Source organism: Musca autumnalis, unplaced genomic scaffold (genome assembly GCF_047663935.1).
Source record: "Musca autumnalis isolate F117 unplaced genomic scaffold, ASM4766393v1 scaffold_5, whole genome shotgun sequence".
In the NCBI taxonomy this organism is placed as follows: domain Eukaryota; kingdom Metazoa; phylum Arthropoda; class Insecta; order Diptera; family Muscidae; genus Musca; species Musca autumnalis.
In genome coordinates, this window is record NW_027412088.1 from 6,202,955 (window position 1) to 6,227,072 (window position 24,118).

Sequence of the window (24,118 nt, forward strand, 5' to 3'; positions counted from 1 at the left end):
TAGAAAATATGTTTCGTTTTTGCATAATGTTGATATTTAAGAAGAAGTATGGTAAATTACGGCTTTAGAGTCCGTTAGAGAATTTTCAACATCGATGGCGAACCTGCCCCATGGGTGGGGAGGCTTCGCCACATTTTAGGCATTTTGTAAATTCTCAAAAATAATATTTTAAAAACCTAATTATAACCATTTATATATCAAAACTTATAGTCAAGATATGCTAATATTTGTACCAAAAATAATATTTGATAAAACTTTAACGGTGTCGGTAAGAGCACATTTTGAACAAAAACGTGGCGAAGGCGCCCCATGTTACCATATATATATTTTGTTATAAAAAATATGAGTCCAGCTTTATTAACTTCCTACAAATGCCCTCTTTAAGTTGTCAGCCAGTTTTGAATGAAAATTTTTATCGATTTTCGACTGCCCAACAACCAAACTGTACGTGTACGGACAAATATGGACAGTCACACTGTCAAGCAAGCGATATTTGAGCTAAGCTACCATTTAAAATGGCAATGTGTACCCAGCTTTACCATACTGCATTGCTTCAAACTCGATAACCATAGGAAAACTATCATCTTCTGAAAGCTGTTTTTATAGCAGCATTTAAGTGATATTGGGTTAGATTTATTGCTGTGGATTGTATATCTTATGTTGTCAGTCTCATTCACAAAAATATCAGCGAAAAATCGCATTAAACGGTAACCAAACCGAGTTTTGGACCATGTTGACGATTTTTTGACGATTTTTTAAATATTGTTGACGATTTGACGATTTTTTTGACGATTTCTGATCAAAAAATGTCGGCAACGCTGCATACATAGCGTATTTAATGCATAAAATACATGAAATCGGCCGAAAATATATTTAGGCACTATATCCAAATCTGAACCGATTTCAATTCTAGACCATTTTAGACAGATTTATTTCTAGTCCAAATTCCTGCACACATCCAAAATTTGGAGACATTATCTGTTACCGTTCTATAGATATTTGCATACAAAATCTAAATTTTTTGGAGGTACCTCCGGTTTTGATGCTATATCTTCAGATCAACGCGAAATTTTAAAAAATTATATAGCCTATTTTCATTCCAGGCCATGTAGCAATGTACCCTAAACATTTCAGTAAGATCTGTTCAGTGGTTTTCGAGTCTATAAGGCACAAACAAACAAACGTACAAACAAATTTCAATTTTATATATATAGATATAGACATCGAATTTTTGGATAATTTTATTTTTATTACATATTATTTTCAATATTTCAAAATTACAATGATTTTCATCTTCAGAGATTTTTCTGCCGATTAATCTTTGAATAAAACCAGAAGAAAACGTCATAGAAACCCACAGCAATTGTATTTTGGGAAGTACTTTCAATGGATGCACATTTCTAGAAATGTTAATTTTTCCTGCTTCGGTAAAGGACCTTGTGACGACAAACGAAATCTAAAAACTGATCGGAAACAGGTTTTTCTTCGTCAACATCTCAACCAGTACCACTCGACTTTGCGGACAGGAATATACCCTGAGCCCGTGTGAATTGAAACTTTCATCTATAGACAGATCGAATAGCGGCTACACAGCCAAAATCCTTAAACCCAAAAACTATGCATTAGGAGCTTTTCAGAAATTTGTAGTCATTTCGGACGTATGAACTTGCAAACAAAATAGGGATTTGTATCATTGATCACAAGTGTTGCGGAGGAGGTATGGAGAAATGGACCAGACCGACATAGTTCATTTTTGGAGTAGATCTTATTTTGGGAGTCATTCCTTTTAAAAGATATAGCGCCCACCAGTCATTTCAGTTCGCCACAGTATAATTTTCAACTTTTGACTCTTATGTCAGGAAATATGGACTTGCCCACGAAAAACTTAATACCGCTCTAAACTGCACTTAAACAACTATTTTGAAGGTTTGTGAGGGAGGTACCCCAGTATGGCCCATTTTCGAGCAAAAACTAAGTTTGGAAAAAATATTACTAAATCCAAAGTTTGGATCAAATCTGTTGCTCCGTTCAAGAAAACTCGCGCATACCACTTTAGCTAAAATTCTTGAAATTTGGGGGGAAAATACCAGAAGAAGGAGACCGAAAAGCACCATCTTCGAATTTTGTATATATAAGGCTCGCTGAAATATTGCGATAAACAAAGTTTGGACCAACGCAGTATCCGGTTCGAAAGTTGTCGTGTGCACTAGCCACTACACATGGTTGCCTTAGGTGTTCTTTACAGCCATTTTCCCTGGAAGTATAGCCTTGCCTCTGAAAACTTGTACGGCAGTAATAGGAGCCCCGAGAACACTTGTTGCAAAAAAGCAAAGCGTTTCCAGAGAGTTTTTTATTTATTAATTTATTTTATATTTACTTATAACTAATTATTAGCATTAAGGAAGTGAAGCCATGACCATTGAGGTCTTAAGCTTACACAGCTTATCCATAGAGGTCTTAAACTGCACTTCGCTGAAAATTCTTGAAATACTCTGCGGAAGTTTGCCGAAAGAGTAGATTGATCAAAATATCACGAAGGGCAAATTTTGGACCGAATCGGTTGATCTGTTTGAGAATTATCATGCTCCCCAGGCGGCTACCCAGACGAACGGACATAGCTAAGTCGACTCCAAGTTTTCTGAAACAGATTTCTTCCAAACACATTGGCCCTAAAGCCATTATTTCGATGAGCACATTTTGACTAAAGGCTGAGAGTATAAAAAATGTAGATTAGGAAAAATTGTGTTTATGGATTTTTGCTAAAAGAATGTATACATGTATAGACCTTGGATTGGGCGACATAATTTCATTTTAAACGAAGTTAAGACTGGATTCCAGAGATTCCCTTGTTCCTGATAAATTTATGAGAAGATCCAGAATTTCTATAAGTGAAGTCCGACGATTGGACGCCAAAATTAGTCTATTGACAGATGTATGATTTGGCGACAGAATTTGTCATTTACATAACCGCTATTAGGTGCTAGAATTTCTTGATGGATAGATCAACTATTGCTCAGCATTAGTTCTCGGCCTTCAGAAATTCTTTGCGATATGTAGACATCGGAATTTTGCTTATTTTTGAAACTTGTAATGTTAAGGTATTTGAAAATTAAATGTTATATTTCTAAGGTTTTCCATTGTATTCGCTTTCTTTTGGCCTTACCGAAGTGATATCACTGAATTTCATAACATTCACTGTAGTTGTGAATTAATTGATAAATGACTGTTTTGACCATATATTGTCAAAAAAGTTCTAAAAGATAAAATTGGCCAAGAAGTCTTGCGCCATATGAACTAAAAAATAGTATTGAAAATTATTTAATCAGTAGAATAAGTCTAAAATAAGGTTTGCATCTTTGCTAAATATGAAATTTTCGCTAACATGAACTTTCAAAATTTTGGTCAGGTGGGCCCCCCCCCCCGAAATGAAATCCTGGCTACGTCCCTGTGCTATTGGACAGACTCAATATTGTTGTGACACCTTACGACGTTGTCAGAAATTCTGTGTGTTTTTTTTTTTTTTTTTTTTGTATTACTTTCTGTGTGGGTGCCACCGTGGTGCAATGGTATGCACACCCGCCTTGTACGCTGAAGGTCGTGGGTTGATTCCCCGGCCAGTCAACATCAAAACTTTCAACCGTGGCAAAATACCCCTCAGTAATGTTGGCGACATTTCCTGAGTAATGTATCGGGGTGCACTCATTGATATGAGAGAAGTCTCCATTGTTTCGTGGAGGTGGATTCTTCGTAAAAAAATGGCGGAATAAACAAACATTCTATACAAATTGAAATTTAAAAAAATGTGCATGAAAAGGTCCACATAATGCACTTAACTACTGCTGAAAGTCAATTTGAAAGTTCTTTTTGTAACATATGTATATCGCATTTACACTTCAAGGTGAATTTACGGTTGGATACAATTAAAAAAGTTTTCCCAACTTCTTACTTACCTACGGTATAGCGTGCTTTTAATATAATTTTGTCAAAGTTTATTGTTAATTTAGACATCACTTAATTACTCTTTACATTTCACTCTCCTTCCTGCTCTTTCTCTCCCCTACTTACTTAACTTAATGATAACTTTATCTTTAAATGTAATTTTGTCGTCATCATCATCACCATCATTGTTGTCGTCGGCACTAGCTATCCCGCCAGGTCACAGATACTACATAATCAAACTCTATATTCATCTTCATCCAGCAGTAACAGCATCTGAATATCCATCCTCATCATCCACTTGTAAAAGATGAACCAAGTGAATGATAAAGTTCGCCAATATAATTGTGATTGTGTGTTGGTTGGTTGGACAAGTTCGTGTCAGTCAGTGTAGTAGTAGATGTTGGCAGTTTGTTCTTTCTCTTCGTATTGTTTGTATGTGTTTGAACTTTAAGTGTATGTTCTGTGTCCTGGATATTATTATTATTGTTGTTCTTGTTGTTGATATTTTGCACAAATTTACAAATGTTTGAATGATTTTTATGTAGCTGTGATAAGAAAACAATTTCATTCATATTCGTCTTTATTATTGCTGTGATACGTTAACTGAATAAAAAATAACACTTTGGGTGATTTTAATAGGGAGAGTCTTTATTTTCTATAGAAAAAAGAGAACGAAAATGATGGAGTATGGAAGTAAGATGCACTAGTTCCAGACATTTATTATCTTCCTTAGTCCCCACTTGGTCGCTTCAGTAACTTTTAACAACTGTGAATATTGTTTTAATATATTTTGTTAGAGAAGGAACAGTAAAAAAAGGTACTTATTGGACTAGAGAACATTTGCATTGTACCGGATTTCCAATGGAGCCAAACAAACCCGACAAAACGACCTGATGTAAACATGATATGATACAACACAATTCCGGACGTTTTTTCGCAAATGTTGTTTTAACTTTTTTTATTAACTTCTAATAAAAATATTCCATAGTCGGGTTTTATCAATTTTTTTCAACCATATTTCTCCCTTCAATGCTCCTCTACAAATCCACTGCAGTGTTTCAGTTTTCAACAATTTGTAGCTGTTGCTAACAAAGTTACTTGGAATGTTAATTGGCAGACAAGTAACCACTCACCGTTACTTTGATTTTGTAAAGCCAAGTATCTGGAGTGGGGAAACATAGATATGGATATGAAGATGCAAAGCACAGCAAAGGAAAGAATTGCTGCATTCACTTTTAACTTTTATTACACCTTGTTGCCAATGGAAACGTTTTGTTAGTAAAGATATTGCTCTGGCTCTGACGGAACGGCTGTCTGGTCTAGCTGTGGATGATGATGTTGATCTGGATGATGGTGAGATGAATTCGTGTTAAATTGTATAGATAAACTTCCATCTTGTGTTTGTCAGTTCTTCCTTACGTCCTTCTCCGTGTTGGGTGTTTGCAAGTGTTTGTTATTGCTGTTGCTTTGATTCGTTGCCCTTGGTAGCAATGGTGTTGCCAGTGAAGTTGCTTACTGCTGGCTTTTTCCAACAACCTGTTATGTGTTTGTGTGCGTGTGTATGTCGCCTTCTTCATTACTATATTTCATAACAAAGTTTCTCAAGTGAACATTTTTCGGCAACAAGAGAAGGTAATATTTGATATTGCCACTTGAGTTGCTGGTGACGAGGAATATGGCTGGGTGTGTGTGCGTATTGTTCTGTTTGCTTGTAAATCGTTTTCATTTTCCCTCCATTTTCACATTCATTCATTCATTTCTTCATCAGACCTGGTAAATGCTGGTAAAATGATTCGATACACATACTCACATGCTGCAGAATGGTATCTAAGGGTTTGCTGATGTTTTTAATCACTTTCTGTTTTATATTTTGTTGAAGAGTTCAGATATTCAGGTAGGCTTAGAACATTCTATGGGCCATTATTATATGTGTTCTTTTACTATCTGATGGATATGAAAACGCAAAATAAACCAATTTGGAGGCATTAAAAATATAATTTTTACATTAAAAGTTAATGCCAAGAAGCTCCTCCTTGAAATTCAATCATCACTTCTAACTTCAAGTTAAGCGGAACGGTATAAATCTGTTCGGTAAATTCAAAATATAACAAAAGAAGACTTGTAATAATGGGGGTATAAGACATATGTATTTTCCACTACCTTCAAATATTCATTATTTAATTTATGTGAACCACCCTATTGTTCATGTTCACACTCATGCATCTACTTGCGTGTGTAAAACAAGACCAAGTTACCGAGACAACACGCACTCAAACGCAATTTTCATTCGCAAAATTTGAAAAATCACCGATGCATAAAAATTGTTGTCGATGATATCAAGATGAAGTGATGGAATTGAAAATGACGTTGATGATGCTGACAATGATGATGTCGATGAATCTTTTTCACATTATTTTGGGATTTAACAGTGGCGTAAATTTCCTTTAAATGAGAAGAAAATAGTGTGAACTATTACGCAGTGAGAAGTAAGTGTTCAATGTACTGGGAAAAAAAAGCTAAAATGAAATGATAGTGATGTATTCAACATGGATGACAATTGGTTTATACATACGATAAGGAACCCTTGGAAGGAACAAGTTGTGAACTTCTCCAACATTTTTGAAATTGGAGGGAGTATTCCACAACGTAAATCCTGAAAATACCTAAAATCATGACGTTTTGTTTTATGGGACTATATTTTAATGTAGACAGATATGGCCTATTTACCATTTAAAACAAATTGAGTGATGTGGCTGAGGTGCCGATATAGCATAGGAGGAGTGGACCGATATAGTATATCTTCCAGTTCAAACTATGTTTTGACAATATATTACGAGGTACAAGTTTTGGACGAAATCGGTTGACCCTTTCAAGATTTATCGTGTGCAACAGCCAGATGTACGGACGGACGGGGCTAAATCGACTCAAAATTGTTTGACATGAATTTAGTCCAAACATACTTGGGGTTCAACACTATTATGTAGTTGACGTTCCTTTTTAATCGTACTAATCCTCGGGTGCCACCGTGGTCTGCGGTTCAATTCCCTGTCCGGGCAAAAACATCTTACTTTCCAACTGTGGCAAAATACCCCACAGCGTAATGTAGGCGACATATCCTGAGAATTGCAGCCATGTAAAACTTCTTTATATGTGGTGTCGTAAGACACACCGTTCGGACTCGGCGATAAAAAGTAGATCCCATTCCATTGAGCTAATATGAATCGGCGTGCACTCATTGATATGCGAGAAGTCTGCCATGTCTCTTCGGGGATATGGGAACATATAAATCTAATCATAGTTAGGCTAAAAGCTGAGGGTATAAATTTAAGAAACCCAAAGGATATTGTGGTCGTGGTTAAGTTTCTGATTTATGGCATGATGAATTGGACACTGACCTCCTCGTGATGTCACTTGGGGAGCTGACTTTAACCCCCATTGAAGGTAGTGAGCTAACATGTACCGCGGTGTTTTAAGGACCATGATCTGCGAATTTGCACCTGTAATATTTGCACTCTTTATAGAGAAGGTGCAGATGTACTTAAAAAATACGAGGCAGATATTACTGTCATACAGAATACGATGGATTGGGAGAGACGCCACCTAATGTGTCGCACTGTAATACCGTTACCATAATATAAATCATAAGTTTGGCTGCGCATTTGTAGTTGGTTGGAGGTTGAAATATCTGGTCTCCAGCATTACCCCAAGGAATGAAAATTCTTCAACATCAGCTTTATCTGCGCTCATGCTCCCACTGAAGACAAGGATGAATAGATATATTTTACGGGCGCTTAGGATAAACATATGGCCGTTGTCCTGCCCATGACATTAAAATTATTCAAGGCGATTTAAATGCCAAAATTAGGAAGAATATTTTTGCCCAACAGTCGGGAAATTCAGTCTCCACAGAGACACGTCTAACAATGGAATGAGGTTGATAGACTTCGCAGCAAAAACATGGTAGTGGGCTGTACCAGATTTGAGCATCTCGACATTCATAAGGTGGCAAACAGGTGCTAGACCAAAAAACAAAAAATGAAAGACATTCATCGAGCATTTTGAATGTACGATCGTTTCGATGAGCAAACATGGACCACCACCTTGGTGCAGCAAAGGTACGTACCCGATTATTCCCCAGCAAAATTTGAAGGAAGGGGTTCCATGCGATGACGTGATTTCATGGCATCTTTTGCATTGGTTCAAACGATGTCGTGAAAGATCCGATCTTTTCATTAGCATCTAAACCCATGCAAAGGAAGTCGTGAATGATCCGATCTTTTCATCAGTATTTGAACCCATTCCATCGATCCTATAGAGACGAATTTTGTGTTTTTATTTATACAAATTTTCTACATATATAAGATTAATTATTTAAAAGGGGCTTGATGTTGTCGGGGACTCGAAACCACAACCAACGTTGTTAAAATTCTCGTCGTAATAATAATGTCATTGCAAAGGGTTGGTGAAAATGACATGCCAAAGCATTGGTTACAATGACATGTCAAAGCATTGGTGTAAATGACATGCTTTGGATCCAAAAATGAATAGCATCTTTTGCGGTCCACGCTCATATAAAATTCATCGATGAAGATGCAAAAAAGATGACATTCCAGATCACTTTCACCCATGATTGAATGGCATCTTTGGCATCGAACATTTTGCTGGGTCGTAGCAAATAAAGTACGAAGAGACACAACATTCAAGTTGGACATCGGTAAGCTGCAATCACAATAGATGGCCACAGAAAATTCCACTGTGCTGGCCCAATTGCCTAATCAAATCACTCCTCGTCCCGATAAAATATCAACACAGTGGCAAAATATTTTCCACTCCATGCAAACTGTAGAAAAATCCATACTTGAATACCAGAGACCTCCACCAAGAAATCGATGGTACCGTGCTGCTACCGAAGCGAAAATTGCGGCATATAGGACTATTCTACAATCAGTAGTAACACGTAGCGTAAAAGTAGAGGGGATGTAAAAGTAGAGAGAAGGAACGTCTTTTCCGTAGGAAAAGCAGAGAAATTGAAATCGGGAATGTGAAAAAATCGAGTTGTGCAGGAGCCTGCATGAAGTCCAAAAATTCTATCAAAGAACAGTCACATCCTCCTTTAGAGACCAGCAAGGTAATTTGGTAACTGATACAGATAGTGTGCTCAGGGTATGGAAAATCCTTTTTGGTATCCAATACTAGCGAAGACGACGGAGATACCACCAATCCAATCCAACAAGATGGTATTGAGTGTATACCTCCCGATCAAGAAATTTCTTGATTACCTTAAGGTAAAGACTGCTAAAGAATAGTAAGGCGGCAGGAGCCGATGGCTTAAAAGTTGAGCTATTCAAAACCGGATGCGATCCGCTGATAAGGTGTATACATCAGGTAGTTAGTACCATCTGGCAGAAAAACGCCAACCTAACGATTAGAACTTGAGCATCCTGTGTCCAGTCCAGAAGAAAGAAGATAAGACTGTGTGCTCTAATTATAGGATCATAACTTACATAGGATTATAAGATACAAGATGATGTCAGAGACATTGTCTAAACGACTAAAGTCTATGGTCAGCAAAAGACATTTACCATGCGTCAAATCCTGGATAAGAATCCAGAGATGCAAATCGACACTTACCATCTTTTTGTCGATTATAGAGCAGCCTTCGACGGCTCCTTAGGTTCAAAGGTATTCCAAGCTATGTCTGGATTTGATGTGAGATGACTCTAAACGATACCCCGTCCTCAGTTAAAATATGACAGAATCTCTCCGTCAAATTCGGTACCAAAATAGGTTTCAGATCAAAAGAAATTACACGATATACGCTAAAAACCACATGTTACTTACATATGCCGGCGATATTGACATCTTGGTCAATCAGTAAAAGGAGTAACTGATACCATTAAGAAGGTTGAAGGAGAATGTGCTAAAGTCGGTCGGGCAGTAAAAGGGCGACAAGACGAACTTGAAGTAGATATAGGTATTTACAATTTTTGGGGTAGGTACAGACTTCATTTACCTCCGCATAGTCACAAATACAACAAACAACAACATTTGTGAAATAAAAAGAGTTAAAAGCAGAGTTAAAAATAAGTGAGAAAAGGCTATAGTCGGTACCGGGCCGACTGTGTGATACCCTACACCACTACCTTTGTGCATTATCTTTTCACTCGAAAACATTTTTTTTAGGGAGATACGAAAGTTTTCACCTATCTGGCTTTTATACCAAATGACTTAAGGCGAACTGAACCAAAATAATTAATATTCAATTTTATATTTGACTACTATCGACATCACCAACATCAATCTCTGTGAGAAAATTTCTTGATGATCCGATTAAAATTCCGACCTGTAGTGTGATTGCACAAAAAGTGGAAAAAAGGGATATATTACCGACTATTGCGATATCTCTATTATTTTACCACCTACGCCAACCTACTTTGCTTAATTTTAAAGATGGGATTTTCTACTTTCTCAGTCAGGCTTTGCTTTTAGATGGTCCCCAACCAAAGGTGTGATATGCGTCATTATAACTAAAATCGCAAAAATGAAAAGTTGGGTTCTATTAGCGACTATTGTGATATCTTGTTTGTTTGATCACCTACGGGAACCTACTTTACATCATTAGAAAGGTGATATTTTCTACTTTCATCGTCAGGTTTGCTTTTGGTATACCCCATATAGAAGCTGAGATATTCGCTTTGAAAAAAACGTAGTCTTTTTATCCAAATAAGTTTTTTGCCCATTACTACCCCTAAATTTTATGCGACCATCACCAAAATCAATAGGGTTTTTCATCTGTGAGACCCCTATTAACCCTAAAAATTTCGTGACGATCCGATCAAAATTGCGACCAGTAGCGTGATTTCCAAAAAATTAAAAAATGGGATGTATTACCGACTATTGCGATATCTCCGTTATTTGGTCACCTACGCCGACCTAGTTTGCATCATTGTAAAGATGGGATCTTCTTCTTTCATAGTCAGGCTTTGCTTTTGGAAAGTCCCCAACCGAAGCTGTGATAATCGTCATTATAATTAAAATCGAAAAAATGAAAAGTTGGGTTTTATTTGCGACTATTGTCATATCTTCGTTGTTTGATCACCTACGAGAACCTACTTTACATCATTGTCAGGTTGTACTTTTGGTATACCCCATACAGAAGCTGAGATATTCGCTTTGGAAGAAAACGTTGTCTTTTTATCCACATAAGTTTTTTGTCCATTCCGACCCCTAAATATTATCCGACCATCACCAAGATCAATAGGCTTCTTCCCCTCCGGGACCCCATCAACATCCGAAATTTCGTGACGATCCGATCAAAATTGCGTCCTGTAGCGTGATTACAAAGTTTAGATGGACAGACGGACGGACGGACACACATAGCCAGATCGACTCAGCTCGTCGAGACATTCATTTTGGTATATACATATAAGTATGGGTCTACGACCATTATTTCGATGCGTTACAAACTTTTTGGCCAAAACCAACTTATAATACCCTCTCCACATAGTGGTGTAGGGTATAATAAACCCACATCTCGTCAAACAAAAATAACACTTTACAAAACACTGATACTACCCGTGCTAATGTATGGCTTGCTTGCGCAATCAAATAAGGCAGTACTTAGTGCGTTTAAGAAAAAAGTTCTTCCAGGATTTACGGGCCAATATGCGGTGACGGTGAATGTAGACGTATTAGCTTATAGGACAAATGCTCTGCAGAGGACGAACTAAGTATGTAATATATGTACATGATAATCAGATGACGAAATTGGAGTTTGTCTCTAAGCAGTGACATTGAGTAACGTACGAGTATATATTCACCCAGCGGCCTTTACACAATTTTCATTATTATCATCTCTACATACTGAGCGATTATTATTGTTTTAAAGATTCCATATTCTTGCCTGTAGTATATTCTTACCTTTCCGTATACATCCTCACTAATTGTTTAATCGGTTATTAAATCTCCAAATCCAAACTGCAATGTATGCCGAATATGAAGATACATTTGCCGAGTCATACACAACGTATCTACCGCTATCAGCTGACAATCTATCAAATGCCATTTAAGTCATAAATTTTCCAAATGTTTAGAAATTTAACTGCATTTTAGCGATACGTCACTGGCAAAACATAAATCTGTCAATCATTTTCATTTCTTTCATACTCTAACGAACTTCTTGCATACATGTGTAAGTAAGTTGTCGCCATATTCCTTCTGCGTTGAATTCAATGCAGAATGCTGACATGGAAAAAATTGCTGTTGCAATTGCTGTGAACAATACTTACAAAGATTTTTACTTTTTCCGTTCGAATTCAGCAGTTACTAAATCTCACAGTTACACAACAGAAGATCAGCAGCACACACATACGCCTACGTTGTGTGTTGCTTTTTCTATACTGTGGGATGTAGGCTTAACTGAGTCGGGGGGGTAATGGTATAATTTTCTGAATTCATTGGATATTTTATTAAATTTCATGGCCCGCGTACATGTGTGTGAGTGGGTATGAATGTGTGTACTTGCCGTCCATTTTACAAAATTATATTTACTCCATGAAATGAAATCCTTGAAATCTGTTTTACCCAAATAATGAAAAAAAAAAACAGGCACACACTCGGAAAAATGAAATTCGAGTAATATGACGTAATATTATTACTGTGAAAAAGGTAATTGATGAAGTAATACCCGAGCCATTTAAAAATGTATATCCTTGTTTTTTCTGTTATCCACTTAATTGTATCAGAAAGGCAATGAAATCCTTTTGAAACGAATCATATTAAGGCTGGGCTATTTTTTGCAATTCATCGTCGCCCAGTAATAATTACGTTGGAGCAATAAGGCGAAATAAAAAATTGCAGATAAAAGAAACAAGAAAAATATTCGGATTTTGGACTACGGCGCACAGTGCGAAATGTGAGCACTTTAGTGGAACTTTACTCATAACTTTTAATGTAAAGGACGTAGGTTACTAAAATTTTCCAAAAATGTTTCTTATGTGTAAGGAGTTCGGAGTCGAAGTCGAGCAATTTTGATGGAGTCGAAGTCTGAGTCGAAAAAATAACTCGACTACGACTCCGGGTAAATTTTTTTCCTACAAACTAGGTGTATTTTATTCTTATATGAAAAATATGCGAATAAATAATTTTGTTGGCCCGTTTATTATAAGAAAACTATAAAAACATGTAGACAAAAAATATATATTACACCCAGTTAGAGGATGAGGCAGAGGATATTTAATATCATTTGAGCTCTACCATAATCAATTTATATGTCTATTTTGCTATGTCAGTATGTCTGTTGAATTCTCTGTTGAAGTTATGTATTTTAAAACGCCATTTACATTAGAGCCTTTTTGCTGGGTTAACCTTCTTTATGAGGATTTATTTGACGTATACAAAATGGAATTGACATTTGAAAACCTGTAGATTTATTAAATCCAGTTATATATGAACGGGCAATAAATTCGTCACAGAATTCTTATCAAGCCGAATTGTTTTAATTTCACATATTGTTTCTTATATAGGTTAATGTTTTTATAACCTCTTCAAGCCGACAATGTTCAAAGCTTAAAGATTTTCTCACGGGGAAAGGTGCCCGTGGATAATAACTTCGGTTTTATTGAGTTTTCATTTTTGTAGTTAAGTATTATATTAGATCTAATCTCAAGGAATATCTTATGAAAAAGCCAACATATAGGAAACTTGTACATATGTATTTAATTTCGACTCCGAAACCCTGGTCGTAAGTTGATAAATATGGGCCACATTGATCCGCGCTTTCCTATAGCCCCCAGGTATCGGTGGCGACCGTTTTTACATATTAAGTCAATTTTTCAACCGATTTTCCTGCAAATTGGTATATTGGGGTTTCTGTACAAAATATTGAAAATATCTGTTCGCGTTTTGGTATAGTCCCCATTGAGCGGTACCGGCCGATATAACATATTTTAAAGGTTCCAAGCAATGTTGGTTCTTGTTTTGCTATATCTCCAATATTTGGAAAGTGTTAGGTAATTATTGTCAACCGAGTTTGGTTTACTTGAAAATATGTATTCATTGAATAGAAAATGTTCTAATAAAACAATTTATAACAATGCCCTTGCTTTGGCCCTAACCGCCCCTCCCCCGAAACATCCAAAAAAGTGCAACGTTTAAGTGCATTTCTAGTTGTTTCACGTTTTGTCATGGAATACTTACAAGAGTCGCACTAGTTCTATGAACTTTAATTTTTGAGTAAAGTTCCACTAAAGTTCTCATATTTCGCACTGTGCGGCGGCTGAATAATGCGATATGTCATGGATACCCTATATGAGTTGGGACAAAATTCTATCATCTAAACCTACAACATCGAAATATCATTTAAAGTTATCTTATTTTTCATCCATCGGAGTTAATGTTCAACGAACACACTACTCTTAATCACTTTGACCTAAAATAGGGTATTCAAAATAGTTATTTTTATGACAAAATGTAAATTTATGACTAGAATCGAAAAAAATGGAGCAGACACATACAACGAAATGACCAACTGTAATTTCATTTTTCTAATAATCTCTAACCCTTTCATCTAAACAACCGAGTCAGACAAACACAGATACAGATAAACCATCAAAAGATTTCCACTAACAACAAGCCAATGAGAGGGGCGGCGACAACGACATCAGCCATAAATAGGACATAACTAAAGGGGCGACATGCTAAATAGCTATATTTTGCTTAATAGCGAGATTTCCCAAACATACGACTATTTTTGCAATTGGCGCTGTTACAACTAGCGCTCTACGTCACCAGTCATGGGGTAGTGATGTCCTGGTTAAATAAAACAAAACACAAGACACAACCCTTTGATTCCTTTTTTGGCTGGAAATTGGCAATACTTATGGCAGTACGCGATTTTAGTTGTAGTCAACATACATACATTTGCATGTCTGTGTGTCTGTCTGCCTCCTGTCGGTAGGTCGTGTCTCATTCGTTTCGAATATGTTGGGTTCATGAAACCAACAACCAACATTCTAACTTATGGTCCTTTTTAATGGTTCATGCGTTTAACAACAACCTCAGTCAGTCATTGAGTCCCGGGTATGTTACGTTTCGATGTTTGTTTTAAAAAAGCCAGTTGTTGTAGGATTGAGGCAAGTGTGAGTGCGTCATTTGTGAGTGTGTGTATTGGTTTGCTACATAAAATGACTACATCTAAATTAAGTTGTTATCCAGTGGAAAAATATGCAAATTGTTTTTGGTTCATGTCAGACATAAACTTTTTTATGGCCAAGTGACATGTAAGCGCCTGAAAGCATCGTCATCCTCATACAATAACCACAAAACATGAGTTGTTTATTAGAATGGGTGCAGAGTGATGATCTGTACTAGAAAGACTAAGGACAACATTTGGGCTTACAAAGTTAACACAGTGCTCATGATAAAATTGGGAAGATATTTACAGAGTATGGAACTACGCTATTTTAACACCCGTCCGATCTGCACCCATGCCCGATCGAAAAGAAGGACGATCAGACAATCTCAATATTTTAAGATTGCCGGGTGTTAAAAGCGTTGGTAGGAGACTTGGAAGATATCTTTCTTGGAAGATATCTTATCTCATTTAATGAGGACGGGTTCATTCAATTATCGATTATGTGGGTATATACACGTTGATACTACCAAAAATGTGCCTCAAGCAAATAATGGTTTTATACCCCAAGTATGTTTGGACGAAATCTGTTTCAGACAATTTATAGTCGATTTAGCCATGTCCGCCCGTTTGTCTGTCTAGCTGGCTATTGTGCACGATAACTCTCGAATGAAGGAACCGATAGGGTCCAACATTTCGCATTCGTAATATTTTGTCCAAACTTAGTTTCCAGCAAAAAAATCATTACCAAACAATGGAAAACCCCCTACTAACCAATTAATTTAGCAAGTGCATGTCGCACTGAATAACTAGTTATTCTATTTTGAAAAATAAGCTAAAAAAAACATATTTTCTATTTTTAGAACAGTTAAGGTGGAATTTGTTTTCAATTTCAACACATTTCATACTTTTATTTTATTTTGCTCTCTGCTGGATTTGATCATGCGAACTTCTTATTTTGTAGCCGAAAACACTGTGTTCGTACATGTAGAACATTAAGGGTTGCTTAAACGCTTACGTGTGCACCACCAACTGTTTTTTATATTGTTAACAAAACCCTAGTATTTGTAGTCGAAAACACACCCTCTGTGCCACCGTAATCATTACTTAATAAGTAGTGAAGTAAGTAGTTTTACTTTATTACATTACTTTGTAATGGGTTACATAATTACTAACGGCTTCGAATATTTGCTGAGTTAAGTTCTTCCGGTACCTCCGCACAAAAGTTCAAAATGTTTCGCAAAAATTTTGCGCACGATATCTCCCGAAGAGTTAACTGAGTTGGTCATAGCTTTGCAAAGGGTAATATTACTTTCAGGCATAGATCGGGTTCGAATATGGACTATATGGGTCCACTCCTTCGGGTACCACCCACACAAAATTCGCAAAAAGTCGGATAGGTTTGGAATTTTTTCAACAGATTGCCCTTGCGTCGCTCTTTAAAACGTATTCGGGGGCAAGTCAATACTTCCTGAGATAATGACCTAAAAGCTCGAAGAAACTTTAACGGTACCAAATAAGTTGGAAACTCCGCAAGATTACTCTCGCAGGGAGTTTCTGATTGGTTTAAACTTTGCACATCGTAGTATTTATCTAGTTATATATCAAAATGGAATCTGGTCTATATCGGTCCCGTTCTTGGGGTACGTCCCACAAAAAATTTGGGAAGAGTACTTTTTGACGACTTGTCTCGGATGGTTTTGAAATTTTTTGCAAAAAGTGCCTTATCAATATCTTTTTACAAATGTATACATGATATATTTTGTCACATTTGAATTTTTTGGAAAAAAATGATTGTATACGGTATAAAATCTTACCAACATCCAATACACTTTACATTTGGGAACACAGTCTTCAAAGCCTTCCTCAATCCTTGTTCATAATCTTTTATTACCACAGCCGGATTTATGTCGAAAACATTTTCCTTTATATATTTGAAAAGGTTTTCATACATCTGAGAAGACTTTTTGTCAGTTAGCACAAAAAATATTGGAAATATCTGAAAAAAATCATATATTAAAAACATATTTAAAAAAATAGAACGAATGATGTTTTACTTACGTGGTCACAGTACTCGATGTATATTACCAACATCTGGGTAAAACATCCACTAGGAACAATACTAAATGTTCCATCGATAAGCCATTTTCGTTGATTATCAGTGACATTATCAACAATTAAATTGAGAGATTTTTGAGATGTAAAAATACAATATGTAAACTCGTCCTCGACAATGCAGGCGGTATAAAAAGGTCTAGGATTTTCCATATCTTGGGATTTTCCATAAGCCTCCCACACTGCCTCCATTGTAAATGCGTCAATGATCTCCTTTCCATTTTTTGGAGATGTAATGAAATTCTTGGACGCAATGAACTGTAGCCCCCGCCTTAATTTCTGGAATTCCAAGTCCTTTGTTTCATTTTGTAACCTCGAATTAAGAGTTTTTTAATTATAAACACTTTATCATTCATAGTTCACTTAATACTTACCTTTCAGAGACATTTCTAAAAGCAGTTCTGGCACTGCTAATAGCGTTGGACTGAGCCCCAAGAGTTTTTGAAATGTTTGCGCTTTCCTCCTTAATTTCGTTGAGGGCACAAAGTTTTTTAAATTCTTCTTTCTCTTGGGGATGGTTATGGCTTACAAACTTTTTTGGATATTCGCACGTTCCGTCAGGTAAATAATTAAGTCGGGACTTACACCCATCTCTCCAACACTCGTACTTAACTACGTCTTTATACACTGATTTTTTTTGTAAATCATCTTATCTTCTTTTAAAAAAAGCAGATTTGAATTGATTTTTTTACCCGCAAAAAATACGCACCCCATAATATTATTATTTTGTTTATTCAAATTGGCACTTCTTCACAGCTTTGCAGAACTTTTAAGAATGATGAAATTGAAAGTTCTTACAACAAACCATTCATATTTTTTTAGAAACTACAGTTGTCCCGTTATTTTAGTCAGAATGTAAACTGAATTACAAATTTTAACAAAGTGCAAAATGACCCCAAAAATTACAGGGCATTTTTTGGGGCATTTTAGCATTTTCCGAAAAATTTACATTTACAAAATAACTATGAAACGCAAATGGCCCCAAACAATAAACAACGTAGAATTTTGGGGTTTTCTTGCATTTTAATAATTTGGGGCAATTTTTCATTTTCATTTAAATGCAATTTTGCCCCAAAAAATATATGCAAAAATACCCCAAAAAAGGTGAAGAATAGCCCCAAATTTCGTGTTGTTGTAGCCCATATATTTTTTGGGGTCATTTTGCACTTTGAATTTGGGGTGATTTTGTTTTGGGGCCACTGTTCGCAGAGCCAATGGAGGGTGCTTGCATCTGGGAAGTTTTTGCAGATTTTGAAACTACAATGTTCATAGATGTGAAAAATCAAAAAACAACAAAAAATCGCCGGAGCGCTTTTTAAATAAATGTCAAGTTGACATTTTTAGGGGTTGTTTAGGTTTTTGTGATTTTGCTTGAAAACCGCAAGTCCTTTCAAAATGGAAATAAAGAAAATGTTTTAGCTATTGAAATTCTCTATAAGAGTGACCTTTATGTTATTCTCGTACGTTTTACCATTATGGAGATATACAAGTTGAAATTGGGACAATGCACTGACTGTATCAATATCATGAAGGGTGCGCCTTAACTAACTTTCAATGAAAAACGCTTACACAGGGGACGTTTTTGTGAATTCTGAAACAGCAATGTTCATAGATGAGGAAAATCCCAAAACTAGGAAAAAATTGCTGTAGGGATTTTTAAATAAATCGCGGTCAAAATTCACATTTTTAGGTGTGTTTTATGTTTTCACGATTTTGCTTGGAAACCGCAAGTCCTATCGGAGTAAGACTAAAGAAAATTTTGTAGCTCTGAAAATTCTCTACAAGACTGACTTTTAGGTTTTTTCATAAGTTTTTCCATTTTTGAGATATAGAGGTTCAGTTCAAATTTTTAGGTTTTTATCTTAAGTCTTCAAGATCTTGCTTGAAAACCGCAAGTCATGTCAAAATGGGACTAAAAAAAATTTTGTAGCTGTGAAAATTCTCTGCAAGATTGGCTGATTTACTTTTTCTTAGGTTATACCATTTTTGAGATATATAAGTTTAAGTTGGGAAATTGCAGTCCCAATTGGAAATTCTATATCTCAAAAATGGTATAACCTACGAAAATATCATGAAGAGAATTGTAGAGAATTTTGTTAGCTACAACATTTTATTTATTCCTACTTTGATAGGGCTTGCGGTTTCCAAGTAAAATCGCAAAAACATAAACAACCCCTAAAATGTCAACTTGAATCGCGCTCCGGCGATTTTTTTTGTTTGATTTTTCTCATCTATGAACATTGTAGTTTCAGAATCTGAAAAAACTTCCCAGGTGCAAACACCTTCTATTTAAATTTACTTCAAGAGCACCGTGTTCATACAGCCTCTATTTATGTCCGAATGTTAACTACATTAGACCACACTTTCGAGTACCGCGGCCACAATGTTTGGAAAGAGTGAAGTTTTTGGACTCGCCTGGGATCGTTTTGTAAATTTTTGTGGCCCTAGTTAAGACCGTAAGTTTTATTTTGGGAAGATCAACTTTCTGAGAAATTGGCCGATAAACTCAAAAAAAGCCAAATAGGCATCAGAAGAATTTCGTTGGGTCCAAGGGAGACCTCTCTCATATAAATGAGTGCACCCCGATTCTTATTATTTCAATGATATGAGACCTACTGTTTATAGTCGAGTCCGAACGGCATGTCTTAGGAAACCACTTGTAGAATAGTTTTACACGGCTGAAGTACTCAGGAAATGTCGCCAACATTACTGAGAGGTATTTTGCCACCATTGAAAATTTGATGTTGCCTGGCCGGGGTATCAAACCCACGACCTTCTGCGTGCAAAGCGTGTGTGCATACCATTGCACCACGGTGAATCTATCTACCTTAGGTATAAATATTATCAGGATAATAAATCCTTTTTGGAAAATTTTATATGGTAAACCATAGGTTTTTGCTTCTATATTATTTTTCAGTCGGCTTGCGGCTGGTGCAACGTCATCCTTGCTACCACTGCTACTGTATACCATAAGAAAGAGGTGATTACCGTACTTTCTGTACAAGTTTCTTACGTAATTTTGACTCCTGCTAGTTTTTTCTTTAATGGCAGCGCCATACTCTAGCTAGTATCATGATTTCCTTGGGTCTATTTGCGGCTGGTGCAACGTCATCCTTGCTACCACTGCTACTGTATACCATAAGAAAGAGGTGATTCCCGTACTTTCCGTACAAGTTTCTTACGTAATTTTGACTCCTGCTAGTTTTTTCTTTAATGGCAGCGCCATACTCTAGCTAGTATCCTGATTTCCTTGGGTCTATCTGCAACATGTTATCATCTCTGGTAGCATAAACTATGTTTCCCCAAAGGTTAGGAGGATATCTTTGGTCAAAATTAGTCAAATAATTTAGCCTTCCAAATGAATTATTGGAAACGGAGTGAGCCTGATAAACTTCACCTATTACAGCCTCACCTAAATATAAATTTAATCACAACCAATCCTATAATAATCATGTATATTTATTCTAATATACAATGTTTGTTACAATACCCCCTCTATTGTACATAGGAAACAAATCCAGTGATTTTTTAAAGCTAGTTGGTCCCCCAGCTTTTTCATTTTTACATGAACATGAACAACCAGCATTCACACACATACTCACTTCAGCCAAAAACAATATGAAAAACAAATCGTTTCAATTCCATGTGAAATGTTTGAATGAAAAGTGCCTTTCAGGATAAAAGGGTGGTTGGTTGCCGAATTAAGGAGGTTTCACTCATATCTTTTTTGTAACCCCAAAATTCCCCTTATGGCCTTAAGGAAAAGTGTGAAATGTTTTTGTTCTTACGTCTTTTGAATGCTTTTGCATCAGATGGGGTTTTATTGGCAAAATCTGTGTTTATCATCTTTACAATCTTTGCCGTTTATTTTGCAAATAAAAACAACAATTTTGGGTATTTGAATTTGTTTATTTCGGTAATGGATCAAAAATTAGCCAATTTTGTCGTGTATCTGTGTATTGTCATTATTTGTATTGGAATCTTTTTAAGACAGGATATTCAAAATAGAGGAACTATTAAAGGCAACAACAAAAAATATTAACATGGATTAACCGACATTGGCATCATGGATCATGACTTTTAAGCTCTTCTTTGTTGTAATTTTAAAAGTATTTGTAAGATTTATGTTTTGGTTTTGTGAGAGGATTTGTTGCAAAGAAAAATAAAATTAACTTCAAGAAATTGTTTTATTATTTTGGATAGTTGCCTTTACGATGCGATGTATAGAATATATAATTTACTGTTCCAGAATTTGCTAATCTGGCAGTATTTTGGCAATTATGTTGTTGCAGGGGGTGACGTAGGGGATGAAAGATAGCATGGAACGGTCCTGACCCGCTTTAACATGGCAAAGATCAGGATTTACCTTGGTCCCTCTTTCATCTCAAGTGGGCACTGACCTCCCCGTGGTGTCACCTGGGGTAGCTGCCCTTAACACCTGTTAAAGGTAGTGAGCTAAAATGTGCCGCGCGTTCACCCATAAGAACGTTAAAAACTTGAGTTTGGGCGCCGGGTTAGTAACCCTCCCCTAGAAAAAAGCAGCATACTATGAAAAAACGAAAGAAAAGAAAAACAAATCCCTCTGCCCATCCCATCTGCGAATCTGCACCTGGAAAGTTCGCACTCTTTATAGAGAAGGTGCAGTTTACGCATTGGCAAATGTACTTGAAAAGTACAAGGCCGACATTACTGCCATACAGGAAATACGATGGAACTGGAAAGGCGTCACAACAACACCTAAAGGTGACGCACTGTATTATAGCTGCCATGACACAAAGCATGAGTTTGGTTGCGGATTTGTAGTTGGTCGTAGGTTAAAACATCTGGTCTCCAGCTTCACCCCAGTGAATGAAAGACTCGCTACAATTCGATTAAAAGCAAAATTCTTCAACATCAGCTTTATTTGCGCTCATGCTCCCACTGAAGAAAAGGACGAACAGACCAAAGATATATTTTACGAGCGCTTAGAAGAAACATATGACCGTTGCCCTGCCCATGACATTAAAATCATTCTAGGCGATTTTAATGCCAAAATTGGAAAGGAGAATATCTTTGGCCCAACAGTCGGGAAATTCAGTCTCCACAGTGAAACATCTGACAATGGTATGAGGCTGATAGACTTTCCAGCTGTCTCCAGATCAGAAAACAAGAAATCAAATTGAGCATGTTGTGATAGATGGAAGACATTCATCGAGCGTGTTGGATGTACGATCGTTCCGAGGCGAAAACATCGATTCGGACAACTACCTTGTTGCAGCAAAGATACACACCCGGCTAAACGTAGCAAACAAAGTGCGAACAGAAACAACACGGAAGTTGGACATCGGTAAGCTGAAATCACAACAGATAGCCACAGCATATTCCACTCAACTAGCCCAATTGCTTAATCAAAGCACTCCTCATCCCGATAACATATCAGCGCAATTGAAAAGTATTGCCCACTCCATGCAAACAGCCGCAAAATCCATACTTGGATACTAGAGACCCCCACCAAGGAATCCATGGTATGACGAAGATACCACAGACCCAATCCCAGAAGATGGTATTGAATGTATACCACCCGGCCAAGATGAGGTAAAGACAGCAATAAACCGGCTGAAGAATAATAAGGCAGCAGGAGCTGATGGCCTACCAGCCGAGCTGTTTAAAACCGGAGGCGACACGCTGATAAGGTGTATGCATTAGATAGGTAGCTCAATCTGGCAGAAAGAACGCGTACCCGACGATTGGGATCTGAGAATCATGTGTCCAGTCCAGTCCGTTTGAGAGAACAATTATTCGAAAGATCTATGGACCAATCTGCGTTAACGGTGAATATCATGAACCACGAGCTATATCAGCTATACAACGACATCAGTATAGATAAACGTATCGAGATGCAGCGATTGCGTTGGCTAGAACATATCATAAGAATAAGCGATGATGAACCTGCTAAAAAGGCGTACAAATTCGGGCCGCATGACGATGCACGCAGAATTGACAGGCCAAAGAATAGATGGCGCAAACAAGTGGATGAAGAGATGACAAGGCGCTGTATTGCAGAAAGCAAAGCAAACAGAGAGATTTGGAGATTTTTTTCTTAGTTCGGTCTATGGAACAAATGTTCTGTAATAGGCCAGTTAAGTAAGTATGTTGTTGCAGGAATTGTTAGATCAGGGGAATCTATATAACTAATAGTATGTTTACATGGTAGTGAATTTAGTAAATCCAGTAGCTTTAACGTAAAAGGGGCAGATAGGAAGTTAACCGGCGAACGGATCTATGTTTACATTAGATGTTATTAGACGAATCCAATTAAGTTTTTAAGGATTTCAAAAATTTTTGTACAATTATAATAACACTGTGCAACACGAAAATTATTAACCATTTTCTGACACCGCAGTGTGATAGATTACCAAAAATGAGAAGACACGTGTCCCGCCGTTTTTCCCTATCTCATCAACTTTCGCGGTTAAAGGCCTCCAAAGGTTTGAGGCTTTGATGTAGAAAGGTTCATTTAGTCAGGACTATATCTTCCAAACCGTTAGGAAATTTGAATTTATCTCGGAGGCAAAGTTGTAGCTCTTGTCTTAAAGAACAAAAATTGTGAACACATATAATCCATCAACCTTCATCTTCAAGGCCAAAATCGCCATGGTCAAATTTCTTTTAAAAATTTTCTCAAGTTTTGTTATACAGCTTTCAAACCGATTAAAATTGGAGCAAACATCCAATTAGAAAAATGTATCTTAGATCTTAGTTAACAACTTTCTAGAACATACGAACTCTGTAGAAACGGATCTTAATGGCCAAAATAGCAAAACAATTGCGATTTTTATCCTCTTTTCTAGGATTCCGCTCCATAGATATTAAACCGTTCAAAATTCAAGAAAACAACCAACCGCAATAGTATAGCAAAGGCATCAATAAACAACTTTCTGGAACATGCGAAAT

General features: G+C 36.7%; 1 protein-coding gene across 1 annotated transcript in view; it reads right to left on the minus strand.

The window, feature by feature from the left end:
• LOC141406528 (uncharacterized) overlaps positions 1–17,651 on the minus strand; it is an 84,218-nt gene extending 66,567 nt beyond the window's left edge. The window contains exons 1-2 of the mRNA XM_073992151.1: positions 17,132–17,651; positions 16,888–17,069 (exon numbers count right to left, since the gene is read on the minus strand). Of these exons, the coding sequence (XP_073848252.1) occupies positions 16,888–17,069; positions 17,132–17,377 (428 nt within the window). The 5' untranslated portion in view covers positions 17,378–17,651. The remainder of the gene's footprint in view (positions 1–16,887; positions 17,070–17,131) is intronic.
• Positions 17,652–24,118: the final 6,467 nt, after the last annotated feature.